The following is a 21606-nucleotide window of genomic DNA, read 5'->3' on the forward strand; positions in this document are numbered from 1 at the left end:
AAATTTTATCATTGAGGGAAAATATCACATGCATAGATATAGAATGGAGAACATACATATATGAAAGATTATTATAATGTATATTAGTTAATCAAATTGTTTTAGGAACATCTTATGGATGTAAATATGAGTATGAATCAGCAGTGTCACATAACTAAAAATAGGATCCATTTGCAAAAATATTGATTTTATATCATGGAATTTAACTTCCCCACTTTATTCTGTATTGCTCAGATTTCACCACAAATATTATGTCCCCCTCTGGACCTACTCTTTAAGAGGATTTCAGGCAAAATTGAAAGTTTTATAGAATGGTAACAAGAATAATCAGGCTCCAGAAACTATTCAAGCCTTGGGAAGACTGAACAGGGAATACAATAGCACTTTAAATACCGTATTTTCCGGCGTATAAGACGACTGGGCGTATAAGACGACCCCCGACTTTTGAGAAGATTTTCAAGATTTTTCGTCTTATACGCCAGAAAATACTTACATGCCAGTTGCCAAGTGTCCGACACAAGCCCGATTCAGCCCCGTCTGATGCAGATGGTGCAAAGCCTCCCTTTTGAAGCCCAAAGGGGCTTTTCCTTCCACCCACCCTTTGGAATAAATGCAAGAGCTGCGTTAACACGACGCGCTCTTCCAGGCCAGACTCTGCAAATGGCACGCCAGAAGCTGCAACCACCACAGGAACTCCGAGTCCCCGCCTTTCGGCAGCCTGCACAGCTCAGCGCAATCTGGCTTTGAGAGCACATTTGCAGACGGAGCAGCCGCCATGTCTGGAGCCAAGCCCCACCCAGGAGGTGGTCGGCCAGGCGGCCCCAGAAGACATGCTGGAGAGCTGGGCTTGGGGCGGCCATGCCGCTTGGGCAAGGGGGAGGGGCTTCCTGCCGCTCCCGGGGTCTGGTGTTTGCAAGGGGGAGGGGAAGGGGCTTAGAGGCTCTTGGGGGTGGGAAGGGAGAGTCACGTTGGAGGGGGGGACTGGACTAAGGAGGCTTGAAGTTGCTTTGCAAGAACAGGGGCGCTCGATTGATTTATGTACTATTTTCCAGCGTATAAGACGACTGGGCATATAAGACGACCCCCCAACTTTTGAGAAGATTTTCATGGGTTAAAAAGTCGTCTTATACGCCGGAAAATACGGTATTTGTGGATATCACACAGAAGGTGTGATTAAGATCTGTCCTTCATCATCTTACATAGTAGGATATGTAATAATAAGTTACAGAAAGCAGATTCAGATGTCAGAAAATTTTAAATTTCTAAATGTTAGAAAAAGATTTGAAACAGATCAAGCAGAAACTAGACAGTGATCTAATTTAGGAGTTAATCCGGATTCTTGAATTAGAATTAGAATTAGAACTCAGTGATCAAAGCAGCCCTTCCGATTATGATTCAGTTTATACCGTAAAAGCAATTTGACTTACTTAACTACAAAAGTAGCTATGTGTAGTACTGAAGATTTATTCTGAGGAACATCTCCAATATTTGACTTTCATAGCCATAAAGACTTAATGCATATATAAAATTGATAATTGATTCTTACATAGGTCAATTCATTTTAATAGGATTTACAGGGAAACAAGTGAGAGTAGTATTACAGGTTTAGGAATAATAATAATAATAATAATAATAATAATAATAATAATAATAATAATAATAATAATAATAATAATAATAATAATAATAATAATGGGATTAAAATAAAATATAATAATAATAAAGTTGGAAGGGACCTTGGAGGTCATCTAGTCCAACCCCCTGCTCAGGCAGAAAACCCCATACCATTTCAGACAAATGGCTGTCCAGTCTCTTCTTAAAAACTTCCAATGTTGGAGCATTCACCACTTCTGGAGGCAGGTTGTTCCACTGGTTAATTGTTCTAACTGTCAGGAAGTTTCTCCTTAGTTCTAGGTTGTTTTTCTCCTTGACTAGTTTCCATCTGTTGCTTCTTGTCCTGCTTTCACGTGCTTTGGAGAATAGCTTGACTCCCTCTTCTTTGTGGCAGCTCCTGACATATTGGAACACTGCTATCATGTCCCCTGTCGCCCTTCTCTTCATTAAACTACACATACCCAATTCCAGCAACTGTTCCCTATATGTTTTAGCCTCCAGTCCCCTAATCATCTTTGTTGCTCTTCTCTGTATTCTTTTTAGAGTGTCAACATCTTTTTTACATCATGGTGACCAAACCTGGATGCAGTATTCCAAGTGTGGCCTTACCAAGGCATTGTAAAGTGGTATTAATACTTCACGTGATGTTGATTCTATCCCTCTGTTAATGCAACCTAGCACTGTGTTGGCTTTTTTGGCAGCTGCAGCACACTGCTGGCTCATATTGAAGTGATTGTCCACTAGGACTCCGAGATCCCTCTCACAGTTACTACTATTGAGCAAGGTACCCCCTATACTATAACTGTACATTTGGTTTTTGTTGCCTAAATGGAACCTTACTTTTTTCACCATTGAATTTCATTTTGTTAGATAGTGCCCAGTGTTCAAGTCTGTCCAGATCCTCCTGTATCTTAAGCCTGTCTTCTGGAGTGTTGGCTATTTCTGCCAGCTTGGTGCCGTCTTCAGATTTGATGAGTTCCCCACCTATCCTCTTGTCCAAATCATTGATGAAGATGTTGAAGAGCACTGGGCCCAGAACAGAGCCCTGGGGCACCCCACTACACACTTCCTTCCATGTAGATGCAGTTCCATTGAGGACCACACACTGAGTATGGCCTGTCAGCCAGCCACAAATCCATCTGGTGGTGATGCTATCTAACCCACATTTTTCTATCTTATCAAGTAGTAGTTTGTGATCTACTTTATCAAATGCCTTACTGAAGTCCGAGTAAATTATATCCACAGCATTCCTCTGGTCCACTAATTTTGTCACTTGGTTAAAGAATGCAATAAGATTTGTCTGGCATGCTATGTTTTTGACAAACCCATGTTGACTTTTAGTAATGACTTTGTTTGCATCTAGGTATTCGCTGATTTGTTGTTTGATTATCTTTTCCAGAATCTTCCCAGGTATTGAGGTCAGGCTGATAGGTCTGTAGTTTCCTGGATCTATTTTTTCCCCTTTTTTGAATATGGGAACTACATCAGCTCTCTTCCAGTCCTCTGGTAGTTCCCCAGTGCTCCAGGATCTTTGAAAGATATAGTTCAGTGGTTCTGAGATTGCATCTGACAGTTCCTTGAGAACCTTGGCGTGTAATCCATCTAGTCCTGGTGATTTGAACTCGTCTAGGTTAGACAGGTGAAGGACAAGAGGGAAAGAAATAAATCCAGAGCAGATGATGAATTGACTGTAAGGGGGAAAAGCAGTTGATCAATTATATTTATTAAAAATGTAACCATATATCTGCTAACATTTATGTTCTTACAGCAAATATAAAAAGCTACAAAGATGAAAATATCGTTAATAAAAAGATTTACAAGTATATCCTCAAGAAAGTATCTTCAGATAATAACATAATATCTTATACCATTGTCTATTTCAATATTGATTTTATACTCTGCCCTTTTATCAGGAAATAGAACTCACAGTCAGAAATTCATTTTATGATAGATGACAACTGTATCAATTAATAGCTCTTAATATCTGACAGTTTAAATCAGTATAGTTTATGAAGAGTCTGGTTTCAAAGCAACCTTATCAATGTGGCATGTTTTAATTATTTTTGTATTAATAAGCTTAAATTAAAACTACTTAAACCAGAAACAGGATGCCCACAGGGAAATTGTCTACCATGGATACTAAATTAAGATTCGACATTGCTCACTGTTCCATTGCAAACTGTATATACTAGTTTTGCACTGACCTTGGCTGGCTTAATTCTTTACTTTATTGCTCCTACATCCAATTAAAAATTCTGAAAGATGCCTGTACAAGAGGCACCTTTGGATTGAATCTACAAATTGCATCACAAATGTGTAAGCAGTTTCAGGGAATCACACAGCTGTATATAGACAAGTGAATGGTGTGGTGGCCTAATGGTGAAGATGGTCACCTCCCACTCAAAAGATTAAGAGTTCAGTCTTAGATAGTGGCAGATGTTTTTCTCCTAGGGCACAAAGAAAAAAAAACTGCTGCAAAGTCCATGTAGGTGTCAGGAAGGGCATCTGGTCAGTAAACACTCAGCTCCATTCAGTTGCCCCGACTGTACCTTGAATAGGGATTACACAGACGTAAAAAGGGAGTTTTTATACAGCCATACACACACAAATCCTGAAGAATAAGACCATGGCTCTTCAAACTTGGCCCTATTATGACTTGTGGACTTCAACTCCCAGAATTCTCCAGCCAGCCTGACTGAGGAATTCTGGGAGTTGAAGTCCACAAGTTATAAAAGGGCCAAGTTTGAAGACCCATGAGTAAGTAGCATCTAGAAACATTTTGGGACACAATATGTGAAACATAGAAGATACACAAAAGTTAGAATTCATAAAAATTCCCCTTGAAACTAGCTCATTCATACCATTAAGTAGCTTTGCTATCCCATCTTTAGGATCAGATTTCCCTGTTCCCAAATTTCCCTGTTCCTACTACTCTGGTAGGAAAACAAGTCTGTTGTTGTTGTTCTTGTTAGTGGCGAAGTCGTGTGCGACCCATCGCAAACCCATGGCCAATGTTCCTCTAGGGCTAGGCCTTCCTGTCTCCTACCATCTTCTGGAGTCCATTTAAGCTCACACCTACTGCTTCAGTGACTCCATCCAGCCACCTCATTCTCTGTCGTCCCCTTCTTCTATTGCCCTCAATCTTTCCCAGCATTAGGCTCTTCTCCAGTGAGTCCTTCCTTCTCATTAGGTGGCCAAAGTATTTGAGTTTCAACTTCAGGATCTGGCTTTCTAAAGAGCAGTCAGGGTTGATCTCCTCAAAACAAGTCTAGCATATATTATTATGACATGAAAATAAAACTTACTGATGTTTTTGTTATAGCTTAGTTTCAGGTTTGGGAAACTACAGGTAGTCCTCAGCTTACAACACTTCACTCAGAGACTGTTCGAAGTTACAATGGCATGGAAAAAAGTCAATGAGGAAACCAGATTCACTTGACCAACTGTGTTACTAATTTAACAACTGCAGTGATTCACTTAACAAATGTGGCAAAAATAAAGTCATAAAATGGGGCAAAACTCACTTAACAAATGTCTCACTAAGCAACATAAATTTTGGGCTCAATTGTGGTCGTAGGTTATGGACTACCTCTATCATGACTACAATAGTTATGACAGCCTCAGAAAGGTTACCTTATGGCCTGTAAAACACTGTTGTTTGATATGCTGGTTTAGTTTAATATCCACAGTGACTTGCTTTATGCCCATTTTAAATTGATTGTAAAACTGAGTCACTTCATATACGTGACTTATGAATAAAACTTTGAGCCCAATTACGGGCCAGGTGGAAAGAAGATCAGAAAAATGGTTTTACAATGACTGATGAAAATCTGATAAAGCAAATCAGAAATCAGGGTCCAGCACATATTAAACGGATATATCTTGCCTTGATAGAAATTGACTCAAAAACAGAACTCGTTAAGGATTGTATGATTAAATGGGCCCAAAATATCCAAGAAGTTATTACAATGGACACATGGGAAAGGATTTGGGTGAGGAACGTAAAATTTACACAAGCTCAAAATCTAAGAGAAAATTTTTATAAAATGTTTTACAGATGGCATTTAGATCCTAAAAAGTTGGCAAGTATGTATCCGAACTATCAGCCTAAATGCTGGAGGTGTGGTGAAGAAGATGCAACATATTTTCATATATGGTGGACTTGTAAAAAGGTTAAGGCTTTTTGGATAAAAATTTGGTGGAATATGCAGAAGATTTTTAAGCAAAGGATAAAGTTTTGTCCGCAATTTTTTTTGTTGGGAATAATTACAGACGTTACGGTTGTGGACACTAAGCTGATGTTGAATTTAATTACGGCAGCAAGACTCTTAGTAGGTCAATACTGGAAGAAGGAGGAACTGCCGACTATAGAAGAATGGACTTTAAAGGTTTCTGACCTGGCAGAGATGGCAAAGATTTCGGCTTATTTGAAAGATCACTTGCAAGAACGTTACATTATGGAGTGGAAAAAATGGATTGATTATATCCAGAACAAATATGGGACTAAGAAGTTTCATGTAGCATTTGAATAAGTCTTCCTTTTTTTTTTCTCCTCTTTTTTTTCTTTTCTTTTTTTTATATATCTTATATTAATAGTGTTTGTAATTATCCTATATGAGCTAGAGAGAGATGGATCTCAGAGTTTATGGTTGTTAGCATATGAATGTTTATGATTGTTTTTTTTTATTTTTTATACCTTGTACTTAGCTCTGGGAAGTGGGGGGGGAGGGAGGGAGGGAGGGATAGGGGAGGGCTAGGGGGGATTGTTAAAGATAAAATGTATGATAAAACTTTTCAACTTTGAGCCCAATTGTGGTTGCAAATAAGAGGAGTACCTGTGTGTAAATACCACTATCTCCCCCAGCCCTTTCCTACCGAGAAATTAGCCTCATCTTGGGTTGAAAACTATAATTTATGTATCCCTCCCCCCCAGAAAAAAAATCAATGTTTGCCAAGTGTGATATGGTAAATGATAATACAAAGGCAAGTACACACACACATTTTATTTGTGGTCAAAGACCAGCTGTCAGTTTTACATTACATGTAATCAGGAAGACAATAAAAAAGACAGAAAATGAAATGCTCAAACAAATACAGTGAGATTCCGATTTCCTATAACAATAATCCCCCAATAGGCAAAGGCTTGAAGAATTTTCCTCAGATCTACATCATGAAACATTTATTGATTTTCAGAGTCCCAAGTCTTGAGTAGTTGGCAGAGCTCAAGCATGAGAAATGAGAAAAAAGTTTTTAAGAAAGAGTGGAAAACAGCTGCAAAACGTAGAATAAAAAGAAAACATCTTGAAGCTGTTATTTCTGCCAAAGGAAGTGCTATAAAGCACTGACTGAAAGGGTGTCCAAACCTCTATATCTGACACAATTCACTTTTTAAAAAATTTCAGAGGAATAAAAAAAATATACATCAAAAATAATGTTGTACCATGTAGAGGCTTTTTCAGCTTTTGTTCACTAAAGGATTTACTGGAGCATATTAATATGGTTAGAGCATCTTAAACTTTTGCATGCAATTTTTCTCTCTGAAAATAATGGGCCATCAAACCACAGAATGCAGCCAATTAGTTTGCTGGACTATTTGAACTAGTGCTGTGTATTGATCAATTAGGTCTTCTACTGTACCTTTTCTTTTTCACCAAGGTTTATAAGATTATTGTATTTGAAATAGAATGAAAGCAACAGAGCTGGCATCACATTTAGCCAAATGTTTATATGCCCCTTCAAGATCTTGGTCATGTCTAAAATATGTTAATGAAGGAACGATGGCTATGGAACAAATTTTTATCAGGTAAGATAGCTAAAGTACAGAATGTGGAACCACAAATGGCAAGGCTGTGAAAATGATTTCGAAAAGGATGCTTTGCTGGATATATACAAGAAACCAACTGAGGAAATTAAAGGAAAAATACAAATTGTAAATCATGACAATGGCCTGGAAAATGTTTTATTAGGCCTACAAAAGGGGCTTGTTTTGGTGAAGATGATGTAACTTGTGTAGATGGCTAAATTAACTTCTTTGATTAGAGGAAAAAAAACCAATATATACATTTATGGTTGATTGAAGCCCTTTATAGACCTTTTGCATAAAATGGAACAAAATGCATTTATGAATTGTACTTTTGATGATTAAAACTAAAATCTGGATAATAGAAAAGAGTAAAGTTTTTAAATAATCATAATACGAGATACCTTTATAACTGTACCTATATTTGTTGCAAAGGTAATCAGAAGCTTCTATTTTTTTATTCTTTCTTTTTGCACTTTTGCCTTTTCTGCTTTTTTATTAGTTAGTGGGAGTTTTTAATACTCTAAAACTTTTAATTAAAATTATATTAAAAAGCCAACGCCTGTTAAAGCCTTGAAGAAATCTGTGCAGCGGGAAAAATAATCAAGATAAAATCCTACAACAGTATTCAATCTAATGAAGGATTAAAACTGTTAGAAGTAAGGAATATAAGGCTGGTTTATTTGATCAAAGTTAAAGGTTTTTTTTCAAATCTTTATAGCTGTTTCCAGGATTGAAAAGTGGATGTGTTATGAACTTGCTTATAGATAAAAGATGGGATATGGAATGAAGGAAGATCTATTTAAACCTATAGGGGGTAAGGAATTGTTAAATTTGTTTATACCTGTGATGAAGATTGGAAGTCACATCTTTATATATTTCTCTTCTTTTTCCTATGTTCTCTTTCCTTTTCAGTTTCTTCTCTTTAACTTTAGTCTGTATTTTTACCATTGTAATGAAAAAGCCTTAAGATTCTCTTCTACAGACTTAAGAATGATCATATTTAATCCTCCCATTCATTTTCTTGAATTAACAAAATTGAAAAAATATTAAAGTATCAAGTGAAGGGTATCTCTGTTGAGGCAAATATAAAGAGCTTCAGTATTCAGATAAAGTGTCAATACTAAAAACACCATCAGTAACAGCAGAATCAAAATACAGCAATGTCACATTCCATACACAATCCTTAATGTTTCTCAGCTATCTTTTTTTCCCTTGGTAATTGTTGAGGGACGCAAAATTTTCAAAAAGTTTAACAAAATCAGTTGCTAATAATCTCAAAATCCAAAGATGTTGCTTTTACAGTACCTCCAACTGTATTCCAGGAAATCAAGATCTGTTGATCTTCATATTGCTTCAAGACTTTTCTCTACTTTACTGATGAAAATGGTTCATAAGTTACATTTTTTAAAAAAATATCTTTTTTCGTAACTCATTTGCAAAGTTCATCTTGACATATTTTGTTGGCTATTCTCCAAGTTCTTCTAGGGCATTAATAGTCTTCTGTGACTGCTTTGTCAACTGTTCCCTGTTCCTGTCTATGAAATGGGAGATATGATTTGGAGTAGGCTGTCATCTGCCTTAACGAATATCCTCTTACAGGTGGCTACATGGAATTAAACAAATATTTGCTTTCTAATATTGTATCTGCTCCATCTGTTCCTTCAGGTTCCTTGCCTGAGCGCTGGCAAAGCAACATTTTAACTGGGAGAGATTGTGTATAGAATCAAGGAACAACTGTCAACCTATGAAGACTTTCAGTTTTGGTAATAAACTAAGGAAGTTGTTTAACATCTTTTCCTGAAAATCATTAACAGGTGCAATTTTAAAAACATTTGGAGCTCTAAATGCCACATTATCTGATTCTGTATATTTTTATTACCTCTTTCTTGGTAAACAGTGGAGCATTTAAAATAAAATTGTGCTACATCACTTGCTCTTAGAAATGTTCCCATCTTTTCCAAATTAACTCGGGATGTTTGACAATGTAAAAGCTGGCTTCAGGAAAAAGACACAACTGCTTTTCAAGCAGCCTTACCTTCCTTGGTTGAAATTATATTTGAAACGAAATGCAAGCATGAACGGAATTGCAGAGCCTCTGACAGCTTTATCACCCGTATGTGTATCCATTTTTCTGCTGTGGTGCAATTTTGGGGGGAGGGTTGGTATCTTAAATTGGAACTAGACAACTGAGAGTATTGTTCATTTCGTAAGGTGGTTATAACAAATTTTATATGTTCTTTTAAAATATTCTACATTTTTATTGGGTGCCCAGAAGTTCTTTATAGCCTGAAACGTTTCTCTGTTTGCTTCCACTTCTGGCCTTATTTATTTTAAACAAATACAGATGAAGAGGAAGAAGAAATAATCATTAAAAGTGTGCCAGTAGAACTTTTGAGGAACATCTGAACATTTGAAGGTTGAGGAGTTCTGATAAGCAAAAGACTTTAGAAGTGACAATTATCCTTTTCAAAAAATAAACATGATTACTAAAATATCCGTGGTTGGCTGGGCTTGATGACATTTCCTCTGTTCTATTGCTAAAGTCAACGTATCAACACAAGAGATGAACACTTGCTAATGGAATAATAGATTATAAATATATCAACCATGAACTTAGGTCCAAGAGGCTTGCAAAGGAAATACAGTTGATTTTATGGTTTGAAATGGTTACTTCAGTCTTTCAAAGGTTACCATTGAAAAGTTAAAGTTCAATTCTTTTAATTGCTCTTATAAAAAGCAAAATAGAAGGGATTCAGATGACATCAATATACGTATATGCTCTTGTGTAAACACTGACACTCACATCAAACGCAACTCAACCACAGATAAATATACATACAAATTACTATTGTTTATACAATTAAAAAAATACAAATAAAATGAAGCCAACTTTATCACAGAGCTTAGTTCTGTACTAATATAGAACATAAATCCTTGATTATGCTTTTTGTTCTTGCCTTTCACACACCCCTCTTCTCAGTGTCACTAATGAATGCAAAAAGTATAATTATTGCTTCAGACCAGCATGAAAAAGCAGAGAGATAAGCTCTCTAGAGACATACATAATAGAAAAACACGATTGGACACCAATCACCATACATTTCCACTTGCTGAGCAGGAAACCTATTCATATTTAACTGCTATTAAGCAATGGTGTTTTATTTGAACCTTGATTATGTAATGTTTAGTGTCAATATTTACTTAAGAGAACTGGTAATCTTGTTTTTGAAATGCCTAATTATGCAACTAATTTAGCTATCTCAAGGCTTTCCAGAGAAGAAAGAAATATGTTGTCATTTTCAGGGTTCACAACACCCTGTTCACAACACAGCAAATAAACAATGGAACTGAAATGCAATTCTTCTCTTTTGACTGTTCTTATAATAGAAATAAATGTCACATCATCAACATAATAGGAACAAAATGTTAACCTACTTATTATATAGTAAATTACTATAAACTTCAGATGAATTAAGTATTCTGACAGGACAATAACTATTGGCAATCTTATTTGGTTTAGCTCACTTCTATGATACCAGTTATAAGCATACAAGCTATTACACAGATATTATTTTTGAGACTTTTCAGTCCCCGTCAGAAGATGTTGAAAAAGCTGTGCAGAATTATCGTTCCAAGTGGACCCATGAAATGTGTTTTGGGTAAATCCAATCAAACAGATGTAAAAAGTAGCATTACAGAATTCAGGCAAAAGTAACATGAGCAGCCACACATAGAAAACTAGTGGACTAGTTAAAAAAAAGAACGTAGTTGCACCTTTCCTAAAAGTTATACGTACTGAAGAAGAAAACTGCAACAGAGGAAATTCATTTATTCATTTATTGCTTTTTATTTACCTTGAACCGTCTAGTCCACTAGTGCTTTCATTTGAACACTCAGACTGGTTTTAATTTGTTTTTTTTTGGGGGGGGGGGGGATAGTTTTCTGCTAATCGCTTGCATGGCTGCTCTTTCCTCTTCCGCCATTTGTCACTGGTTTAGGTCTTCCAACTTCACTTCCCCTTGAAAAACGCACAAGACTCAAAGGCTGTTCAACAGATTTACTCAGAATCGACTCTTAAGTGTGTAAGGAGGGGAGGGGAAGGCACAGATTAAAAGACTCCTGTGGCTTCTGAACACAACATATGGAGGGTTTTACTTCTGGCAAACCAACAAAAATACTGCTATGAATTATATGAGCTAAGAAATTCCACTTTTTTGCCTTGCCGTAATTAATCGCCTTCATTAAAATAAAATTTTAATTAAATCTCGTAATATAAACATATGAAATAAAGTCAACTTCATGAGGGTTTTTATGTAGGGTCCTCAGCATTCACTGCAACTTCTGATACATTTACTACACAGCGGTCCAACAGATGCTGGGGTAATAATTGTGAAGCAGACAAATGCGAAGACTTCTCAGTGCACTACAGCCGTGGGTGAAATCCATCTGGTCTCTGTGCTGGCAATGCCAGTCAAAACACAGGAAGGCCTGAGAGAGCTTCCAGCTGGATGCATTCAGATGTAATCGTCTTCTACTGGCTCCCCATTAACATCACAGTAATGGATGAAGATAGCAACCACCCTCTGGAATACCCCTTTCTTCATCTGACGGAGTTCAGAGATCTCTTCACCTATGGTTTCCATGCAGATATCTGCTGACAGTTGTCCTTTTCTCCGGGGAGCATAAATAGTAGCTAATTTTAGAGGCAAAGAAAAAGAGAATGGAAACAAATGCAATTGTCACTGGAATGACAATTTAAAACAAATCCAGAATAAATGCTATCTCGGACATAAACATTCATATTTAGCAATCTACCGTAAGAAAAATGGCTACGCCACTGAAAAATTAATAACATCATGATTTGAAGCAGCTGGTGCAATTATGAGATTATATAAATGTTCTTTTAAAGCCCAGCTTGATTAGATCTTCCTTTCTTGCTTGAACTTCAATGGCATTTGAATCCAATATGCCATATAAACCTCTATAAAATTTGAAAAGATACAAACACCATCTAGAATGCCTTCCTACACTTTAGTGTTCTAAGTACCTTTCTCAATTAACCATGGGGGAAAAAATCCACAATTGACATATTGCTACAGATTAAAAAACTTAAAAATACCATAACTGGTAAATACCATAACTGGTTAAAAAACAACAAGAAGAAGAACTAGGGTATTATGTGGAATTCAAAACCAAATCTAAGCTATGTTCTTTATCTAAAACTAACAATCTTCATATTCTGGATTTCACATTGCACCAGCTAATTGCTCAAATCCATCTAAAGCCATAGTTTGCTGCAGCCAGATATGACTTCTTTAGGAAGGTCAACTGATACCCCCACAGCCAAGCAGGGCAAGGCACATAACTATTATCAGCAGACTGGAAATGCTATTCCAAAATTTACTTTAACTGATGCTTTAAAGTCAGTTAGTGAACAGCTAAGCAAGTATGGCATTCTACAACATGGACACATCTCCTGTCAGTTGCTTCACAAATGAGCATGCCTTGATTGATAATGAAGGGCAAATATCCTCTAATATTCCAGAAGTCAGGTTGTAGAATAATGGGATATAAATTACAGGCAAAACACCCTAAGTGCAATTCACCATGAAGCCATTGACCAGATAAGTGATGAGAAACTTTCACTGGCTGTGATCAAGCCAAGTTTAGACAATTATCTACTGGGGATATGGATGCTTTGATCTAGATATCGAAACAGAGGGACTCAATAGCCTAAGTGACCATTTCAAACTCTGTGTTACTAGTATGGAAGTATTTAAAACAATTACATAAATACATCAGTAAGAAATACACAGGTAAAGACATTCCCCGTAACACTGTAAATATATTACATGTTTGTTTAAGATGAAACTACTTTACTGTACAATGCTTTAGGTTCCCTGGTAAACACAGGGCACTAAATGTTTGCTTACTCTTTTCATCATCTTCAAAATCATATCTTGCATAGCCATTAGGATCAGCTGTCCTCAGGGACCTCAACCATGGAAAATCAGTTATCATTGAATAGGGAGCTCCATCCACAATACCTACAATTAGAACATCCAGAAAATAGTCTCTGAATTGTCTTAGATCTTTGATGAAGCAGCATTCATAAAATAATACAGATATTTAGTTATTTGCAAGATATACACAGTAAGATGAGGAGATACACTAGTTGCACCACACATTTGTAGGTGAAACATGGCCTACATATATTTTATATGTCCTTTACATTATATGTGGTTGTGGTACACATGTCACTTTTAACTCAGAGAAGTCTGGTATTGGGAGCAAATTGCTCCTCTCCTGTGCTGTGATTTTGCCTTGCTGAACTGTAGTGAACAAAGGAAATCAAAACATTTCCAATATCATATGCGTATTATCCATATGTCAACTGATTTTTTTCTTCTGGCAGATATGTTCACATTTTCATCATGAAAAATAAATTATTTTTTAAATATAATGTATATGTAAATATAAATATAATTTAGATTTTAAATGTAATTCATACTTTTTAAAAAAATAATTCTAAAGTCAGAATGAGCTAATTTTTGTTGTCTAACATACAGGTTATAATTTAAGATTCTTTTCTTAAGAAATTTATATAGCTGCTTTCAAGGTCTTTATAATACTTACCTTCTAGAGTGTAAATGTCTCTCCCCCAGGGATATCTTGTATATTTTTTTAGATCGTCTTCCGTTCGTGTGGCTTCAGGAAAGAATTCATATTTAATAAGCTCTCTGAAGGACCAAATGAAGAAAACACATGAAAATAAATGGGATATTTATCAAAAGCAACCTAAGAGATTGAAATTATAAACAGATCGTTGGCAAACTGACACTCTGTAGCTGTATCTAACTCTTATGATTCCCAGCCTCCCATATTGGTTGGCAGTTGTTGGCCTTCAAGTTCCATATATTCTATTTACTTTTTCAATTTAGATCCAATCTTATTACTTAAGTAAATATTCAAGGTAATTTCAGAACATAAAAGGGAATCAATTTATGGACTACTGTTACAGGCAATAAAGTAAGAAGTATAGCTGTGCTAGAATGTCATTTAACCTTACTCCAATGTGTAAAATATAAGCTGAAAGAATTAGGAAAAAGGATATTTAAATCCAATTTTAAAGGTGGAATTTAATTGTAATGTACCTTACACCTGAAGACAATGGTACATCATTAAAATAGGATTCATCCAAAGGAAGCTATGAAATGGCCTCAGCACTACTGTATATCCTAGACATGTTCAACCAATATTGCCATATATTCTGGACACTTCCCATAATCTGACTATTGGCTATTCTGTCTGCTGTCTGAGAGAATTATAGCATGCCACCAAGAAAGAAAACAGAAATCATTATAAATGTTGAAGGATGCCTAATTATTAATATAGATATCTACTCATCCACAAATAGACACAAACTATACATGTCTGTATGAATGAATGAATGTACTGACTCTTCACCCAGGCCTTTGGCCAGGAAGAGATCCTTCATTTCATCATGCATGCCATGTTTCATATTTAACTTTTATATTTTATTGATTTGATTATAATTTCTTTGATTGTTGTAAGGTGCTCAAAGCCACTGCAAGTTGGGCAGCATTATACAAGTTTAAACAATAATTACTACTACCAGTACTATTCTTCTTAAAACTCCGAAACATCAGAATCTTTCAAAAGTTGTTTAATATTAGTTAATATTAATATTTCAGGCTTCTTCTTCCTAAGCCAAATTAGGCCAACTGTTTTATTGAAAAATCAATGCTATTATCTTAAAGCTGGAAGTCTTCTGGCCCATTCAACTGAATCACAATTGAGTGGGACAGAAGTGCATATGCGTGTACACATACAAACAGAAACACAAACATTTGGCAATAAGAGAACACATGGCTAGCTGACTTACTGATTGATATTTGCTATTGTGTCCATCCAGCTGCGAATCCTGACTTTATTGCGAACATTTGGAGGGTTACTGAATTCATGAATGACACAGATATGATATGGGTAAGGACCACTAAATATTTTTTGCTCAAGAGTTAGTGTGTCAACCTGTAAAAATGAGGACAACATGCTTGAAACAACAGAAAATAGCAAAATACATTTCTGCAGACAGTCTCATCAGGCCTAGAGAATTTAAGACTATGAATCTTTGCCATTTTTAAACAAAACTCTAACATCACTTGTCATTGCTTTAAAAGAAAAAGAGTTGTAGTTTTTTTCCCTTTCATTCTTTCAGTTATTAGGTAAATTAAATACATTCACTGTATTCCAATATTCTGTTTTAGTTGATTTTTGCATGTCTTTTTTCACTACTGATTCATATCTTGTATCAGTAAAGTAACTAATAACATTTTTAGAACTTGTAGTAAACTTTCATAGGGGTAGGTTTCTACTTTGTGAGTTGCCATGTCAATATCACATTGACTGAAAGCCAGAAAACACATTTAGTACTTTACTAACTAGTTTACTATTCCATCAACACTGACAGGAAGTAATTTCCGGAGAATAAAAAAATCATAAAGAAATTAATCTCACTGTAATGCCCTCCTAGGAAAACCTGGAGGAAGCTTGTGTGTATTTTATATTGCATTTATATTGCACTAGGATGGGAAATAATTTCTATGTGCAAACAACACTGTTATTTTGCACTTCATTTATTATTATTTGAACATAAGACTACCGAAAACTTTCCTGAGCTTGTAAGATGTTTATGCTCAGTTTTATTCCAAGAACATGAAGAATGCACCATAGTGCTTTCCAACCTTTTTTCCTTCATTCTCCAAGACCATTTATCAAAAAGTCTTACTGAACTTCAAGGAACCAGACGGAAGATCCTTCCTTCAGCAGTTGTAAGTTCGAACAGTCACTGAATTAATGACTGCAACATGGGGACTGCATGTATTATAAAAATATCATTGAATCATCCCCATGTTATTTCAATAAGTTACCAGAGATAATTTTTACCATTATAAGAATGCTTTTGAAGATTTTTTAAAAATCTATAATCAATAATAATAATAAACCTTTATTGTCAAAGTACAACATGTGTACATTGAGATTAGCTGAGCCTCCCCCCATGCTCCCTCCCCCAAACACACAGTGACAACAAACCCTCCATCCTACCACACCATGTGAACCAACTACATCACACACTGGTCTCCCAAGTCAACTCTGCATAAGTTCACAGAGATTATATCCCATTTAAAAGCCTAACAGCCCACGGATAAAAGCTATTTTTCAGCCTGTTGGTGCGGCTGGCTACTCTCTGATGGTAGGAGAGTAAAGAGATACCGTCCTGGGTGTGAGTCATCCCTGAGAATTTTCCTCACTCTTCCTAGGCAGAGAGCCCTGGCGATGTCATCCAGTGGTGTCAGGGGACAGCCCACAATGTCTTGTGCTGTGCTCACCACCCTCTGTAATACTTTCCTGTCCACGGCTGTCAGACCAGCATACCAAACCACAATACCATACGAGAGGACGCTCTCTATAGTATGCCCTATTTTAGTAAACAGGGCATAATTTAAATGTCCCTGTTGTGATGAGCAATAGATTTGTGTGTCATTACCCGCAAAAAACTCACTTGTACCCAATTGGGTAATTTACCCAGGTTTGAAAAGTACTGAGATAAGGGTGCAACGAAGTTCAAAGTGAATAAAAATCCAATTAAAATATGCCATTAAAGTCAGTTTGTGCTAGTAGTCTTCATGCTAAAATACAAATAAAAATAGCAGAGTACAGAAAAATACACAAACTCTTTTGCTTAAGTGAAAGCTAGCTACATACCTGTTGCATTGGACGAAGGTAAATAATCCGATTTCTCTCTGGAGGCATCCGAAGTATCTGATCTAGGACCTGATCCATATTTAATTTCTTGCACTGAGCATAATCAAATCGATTGACAATGGGTGCGTTCTCTACTTTTAAGTGCTTAAGGACACGACACCTGGTGGCTAAAAGGGAAAAACAACCAAGTAAATAATTATACATAAAAAGTTTGTCATTTAATATTACAGCTGTGGGAGGCATAATGAAGAAACTAATCTCAGGTTGTCAATGTCATCTTTATGAAAGTTTAGCTTAATTTGCCTGATGTTAACAGTTTTGAAAAGGCAAAATTTGGAGTCATCGACCTAGAAGTCATTGAGGACAAGACAAATGTGTGAATGTTTTAAATCTTTACATGCCATGAGCCTCTTTATTTATTTAACTAGGAATAGAGGTAATGAGTGACATTTTAACTGCATTTAGTCCATAATGGTGGAGCCAAATAACCAGAGAAGCAGCAAAAACCCTTTTGTGGAATTTACTCAAGCAGCTGGATTAACCTGGGCTCCTGTACCAAGGAGAGTGAATTTGATGACCTAAACTACCACTTTTAACGTTATGATTCTATATTTTATTACTGATCTTATTTCCTCCAATAGATCACGTTTGTAGAAGTGAGAAACCATATTTAGTTTATTTATTTAAAAGAGATTAATGGTTCAGCTTGTTAAGAAGAGTATTCCATTAGTTCAACCAGATTTTCATCAACATTTCTCAAGCTTCAACAAACAAAATGTACATACCATGAATGAACATCATTTTAGGGCAGTCTTTCAGCACCAGGTCTGTTATGCCACAGTTAGTCAATGTGATTCCAACAAGGTTTTTTGATTTTAGTGTCAAAACCTAGAGAATTTATTTAGAGAGTTAAAAATTACTACATGGATCATGCCAAACCAATTAACTAATCAAATTATTGTCAGGACACCTAATTTGGGTGAGAAAATATGGGCAGCACTGAAATTCTCTTTTCTTAGAAAATATTTTTCCTTCTCTCCTGGCATCTGCAATGTTCTTAACTGGAAAACACTGGCTATTCTGGCTGATACTGAAATGTAAATTGTATGCAAACAACTTAGCAAGAAAATATCTTTACAAAAGACAATTTTCAATCATCTTGAATGTGACTGATTGTCCATAATTCTGATTCAAAATACTCACCTGGATGTGGTCATCCTCAATCACAGGATCACTGGTGCTTGTGGACTTGTCAGCTGTCCGTTTTCTCTTCACTGAATGTCGAGACTTTGGTTTGGCTGCTTCTAATAAGGCAAAATAAATAAAATAAAATAAAATAATAAATAAAAAATAAAAAATAAAATAAAATATAGTTGTGACACTTTTAAAATACTCACAATATTGATGTATCTTGAAGTTTTTCTTAAAAATTGCTGGACAGAATTAAGATTCCAAAATCAATTTCAGAATGGTGGGCAGTGGCCAGTCAATGTGACAAAAATATTAAGAACTACCGTGTTTACCCGAAATTAAGACTTACCCCGAAAATAAGCCCTGACTTGATATTTTTCCCGGCAATCTTAATTCCAACTTTTGATTCATCTAGCGCTGTGTTTCTCATGATGTGCTCTGCATGTAAGTTAAATAGGCAGGGTGACAGTGTACAGCCTTGCCAGACTCCTTTCCCAATTTTGAACCAATCAGTGGTTCCGTGTACAGTTCTCACTGTTGCTTCTTGGCCCGCATATATGTTTCTCAAGAGACAAATAAGATGGTCTGGTACTCCCATCTCTTTAAGAACTTGCCACAATTTGTTGTGATCCACACAATCAAAGGCTTTAGCATAGTCAATGAAGCAGAAGTAGATATTTTTCTGGAACTCCCTAGCTTTCTCCATGATCCAGTGTATGTTAGCAATTTGATCTCTAGTTCTTCTGCCTCTTCGAAATCTTACCTGTACTTCTGGTAGTTCTCAATCCACATACTGCTGGAGTCTAGCTTGTAGGATTTTAAGCATAACTTTACTAACATGTGAAATGAGAGCAATGGTGCAATAGTTTGAACATTCTTTGGCATTGCCTTTCTTTGGAATTGGAATGTAAACTCTCTTTTCCAATCCTGTGGCCACTGTTGAGTTTTCCACATTTGCTGGCAAATTGAGTGTAGCACTTTTACTGTATCATCTTTTAAGATTTTGAATAGCTCAGCTGGAATACTGTCACCTCCACTAACTTTGTTGTTGCTCAGCTTTCCTAAGGCCCACTTCACTTCACAGGATGTCTGGCTTGGGGTCAGTGACCACCCAATTGTGGGATGTTAAGCTCATTCTTATATAGTTCTTCTGTGTAGTTTTTCCACCTCTTCTTAATCTCTTTTACCTCTGTTAGGTCCCTACCATTTTGGTCCTTTATCATGCCCATTTTTGCACGAAACGTTCCCTTCATATCTCCAATTTTTTTGAAGAGATCTCTGGTCCTCCCTATTCTTTTGTTTTCTTCTATTTCTTTGCATTGTTCATTTAAGAAGGCATTCTTATCTCTTCTAGTTATTCTCTGGAATTCTGCATTCAATTGGGTGTATCTTTCTCTTTTTCCCTTGCCTTTCGCTTCCCTTCTTTCCTCAGCTATTTGCAAAGCTTCCTCAAACAGCCATTTTGCTTTCTTGCATTTCTTTTTCTTTGGGATGGTTTTAGTTGTTACCTCTTGTACAATGTTGCAAACCTCCGTCCATAATTCTTCAGGCACTATGTCTATCAGATTTTTTTTTTAAAATCCCACTTATATCCCGCCCTTCTCCGAAGACTCAGGGCGGCTTACAATCTAAAGCACAAATCAATGTGCTTAGCAATAGCCTTCATTCTATGTATATGCCTGCTTATTACGGCTTCCCCCCCAGCGGCATTATTACAAAGTCAGCTTAATTGCCCCCAACAATCTGGGTCCTCATTTTACCTACCTCGAAAGGATGGAAGGCTGAGTCAACCTTGAGCCTGGTGGGACTCGAACCTGCACTAATTGCAGGCAGCTGGTGTTACTTGAGGAGGCATTAGCCCACTGCTCCACCAAGGTTCTTAATTCCTTAAATCTATTTGTCACCTCTACTGTGTATTCATCAGGGATGTGATTTAGTTCATATCTGAGTGGCCTAGTGCTTTCCCCTACTTTGTCAGTTTAAGCCTAAATTTTGCCACAAGAAGCTCATGATCTGAGCCACAGTCAGCTCCTGGTCTTGTTTTTACTGACTATATAGAGCTTTTCCATCTTTGGCTGCAGAGCAGTGTCAATCTGATTTCTGTGTTGGCCGTCTGGTGATGTCCATGTGTAGAGCCGTCTCTTGGGTTGTTGGAACAGTGTTTGCTATGCCCATCATGTTCTCTTGACAAAATTCTATCAGCCTGTGCTCTGCTTCATTTTGTACTCCAAGGCCAAACTTGCCTGTTATTCTGGTTATCTTTTGGCTTCCTACTTTAGCATTCCAATCCCCCATGATGATAAGGACATCATTTTTTGGTGTTAGTTCTATAAGGTGCTGTAGAACCGGTCAATTTCATCCTCTTCAACACTGGTAGTTGGGGAACAGACTTGGACTACTGTGATATTGAATGGTTTGCCTTGGATTCGCACCGAGATCATTCAGTCATTTTGGGAGTTGTATCCCAGTATTGCTTTTCCTACTTTTTTATTGACTATGAAGGCTAGTCCCTTTCTACTGAGGGATTCTTGCCCGCAGTAGTATACCTGATGGTCATCTGAATTAAATTCACCCATTCCTGTCCATTTTAGTTTGCTGATTCCAAAGATGTCAATGTTCAGTCTTGTCATCTCTTGTTTGACCACGTCCAGCTTTCTTTGATTCATGGATCTTACATTCCAGGTTCCTATGGAGAAAAAAATCTTTACAGCATCGGACTTTCCTTTCACCAAAAGATGCATCCACAGCTGAGCGTCCATTCGGCTTTGGCCCAGTCGCTTCATTCTTTCTGGCGCTACTAGTACTAGCCCTCTGCTCTTCCCTAGTAGCATTTTGGACGCCTTCCGACCTGAGGGGCTCATCTTCCAGCGTCATATCGTTTTGCCTTTTGGTACTGTCCATAGGGTTTTCATGGCAAAGATACTGGAGTGGGTTGCCAATTCCTTCTCCAGTGTATCACATTTTGTGAGAACTCTCTGCTACGACCTGTCCGTCTTGGGTGGCCCTGCACGGCATAGCTCATAGCTTCATTGAGTTATGCAAGCCCCTTCGTCACGACAAGGCAGTAATCCATAAAGGGGTGGTTCACCTTACTGGGAATGTATTCAACATTGTTAAAATGCTTAGGAAACATACAGTATAGGTTCTGTGGGAGTCATATTAAAGTGGTTAGAGAATATCATTGAAAGAAGTATGCCGATGAAAACAAGTAC

At 36.8% G+C, this 21606-nt stretch overlaps 1 protein-coding gene across 1 annotated transcript in view; it reads right to left on the reverse strand.

The window, feature by feature from the left end:
• Window positions 1–6602: 6602 nt before the first annotated feature.
• Window positions 6603–21606, reverse strand: part of FBXO38 (F-box protein 38) — a 37331-nt gene continuing 22327 nt past the window's right edge. The window contains exons 16-22 of the mRNA XM_083355385.1: window positions 18407–18507; window positions 17989–18091; window positions 17204–17370; window positions 15324–15469; window positions 14054–14157; window positions 13351–13464; window positions 6603–12110 (exon numbers count right to left, since the gene is read on the reverse strand). Coding sequence (XP_083211511.1) covers window positions 11932–12110; window positions 13351–13464; window positions 14054–14157; window positions 15324–15469; window positions 17204–17370; window positions 17989–18091; window positions 18407–18507 — 914 coding nt within the window. The 3' untranslated portion in view covers window positions 6603–11931. The remainder of the gene's footprint in view (window positions 12111–13350; window positions 13465–14053; window positions 14158–15323; window positions 15470–17203; window positions 17371–17988; window positions 18092–18406; window positions 18508–21606) is intronic.

This window comes from Vipera ursinii (assembly GCF_947247035.1).
Source record: "Vipera ursinii genome assembly, chromosome: 2".
NCBI lineage: Eukaryota > Metazoa > Chordata > Lepidosauria > Squamata > Viperidae > Vipera > Vipera ursinii.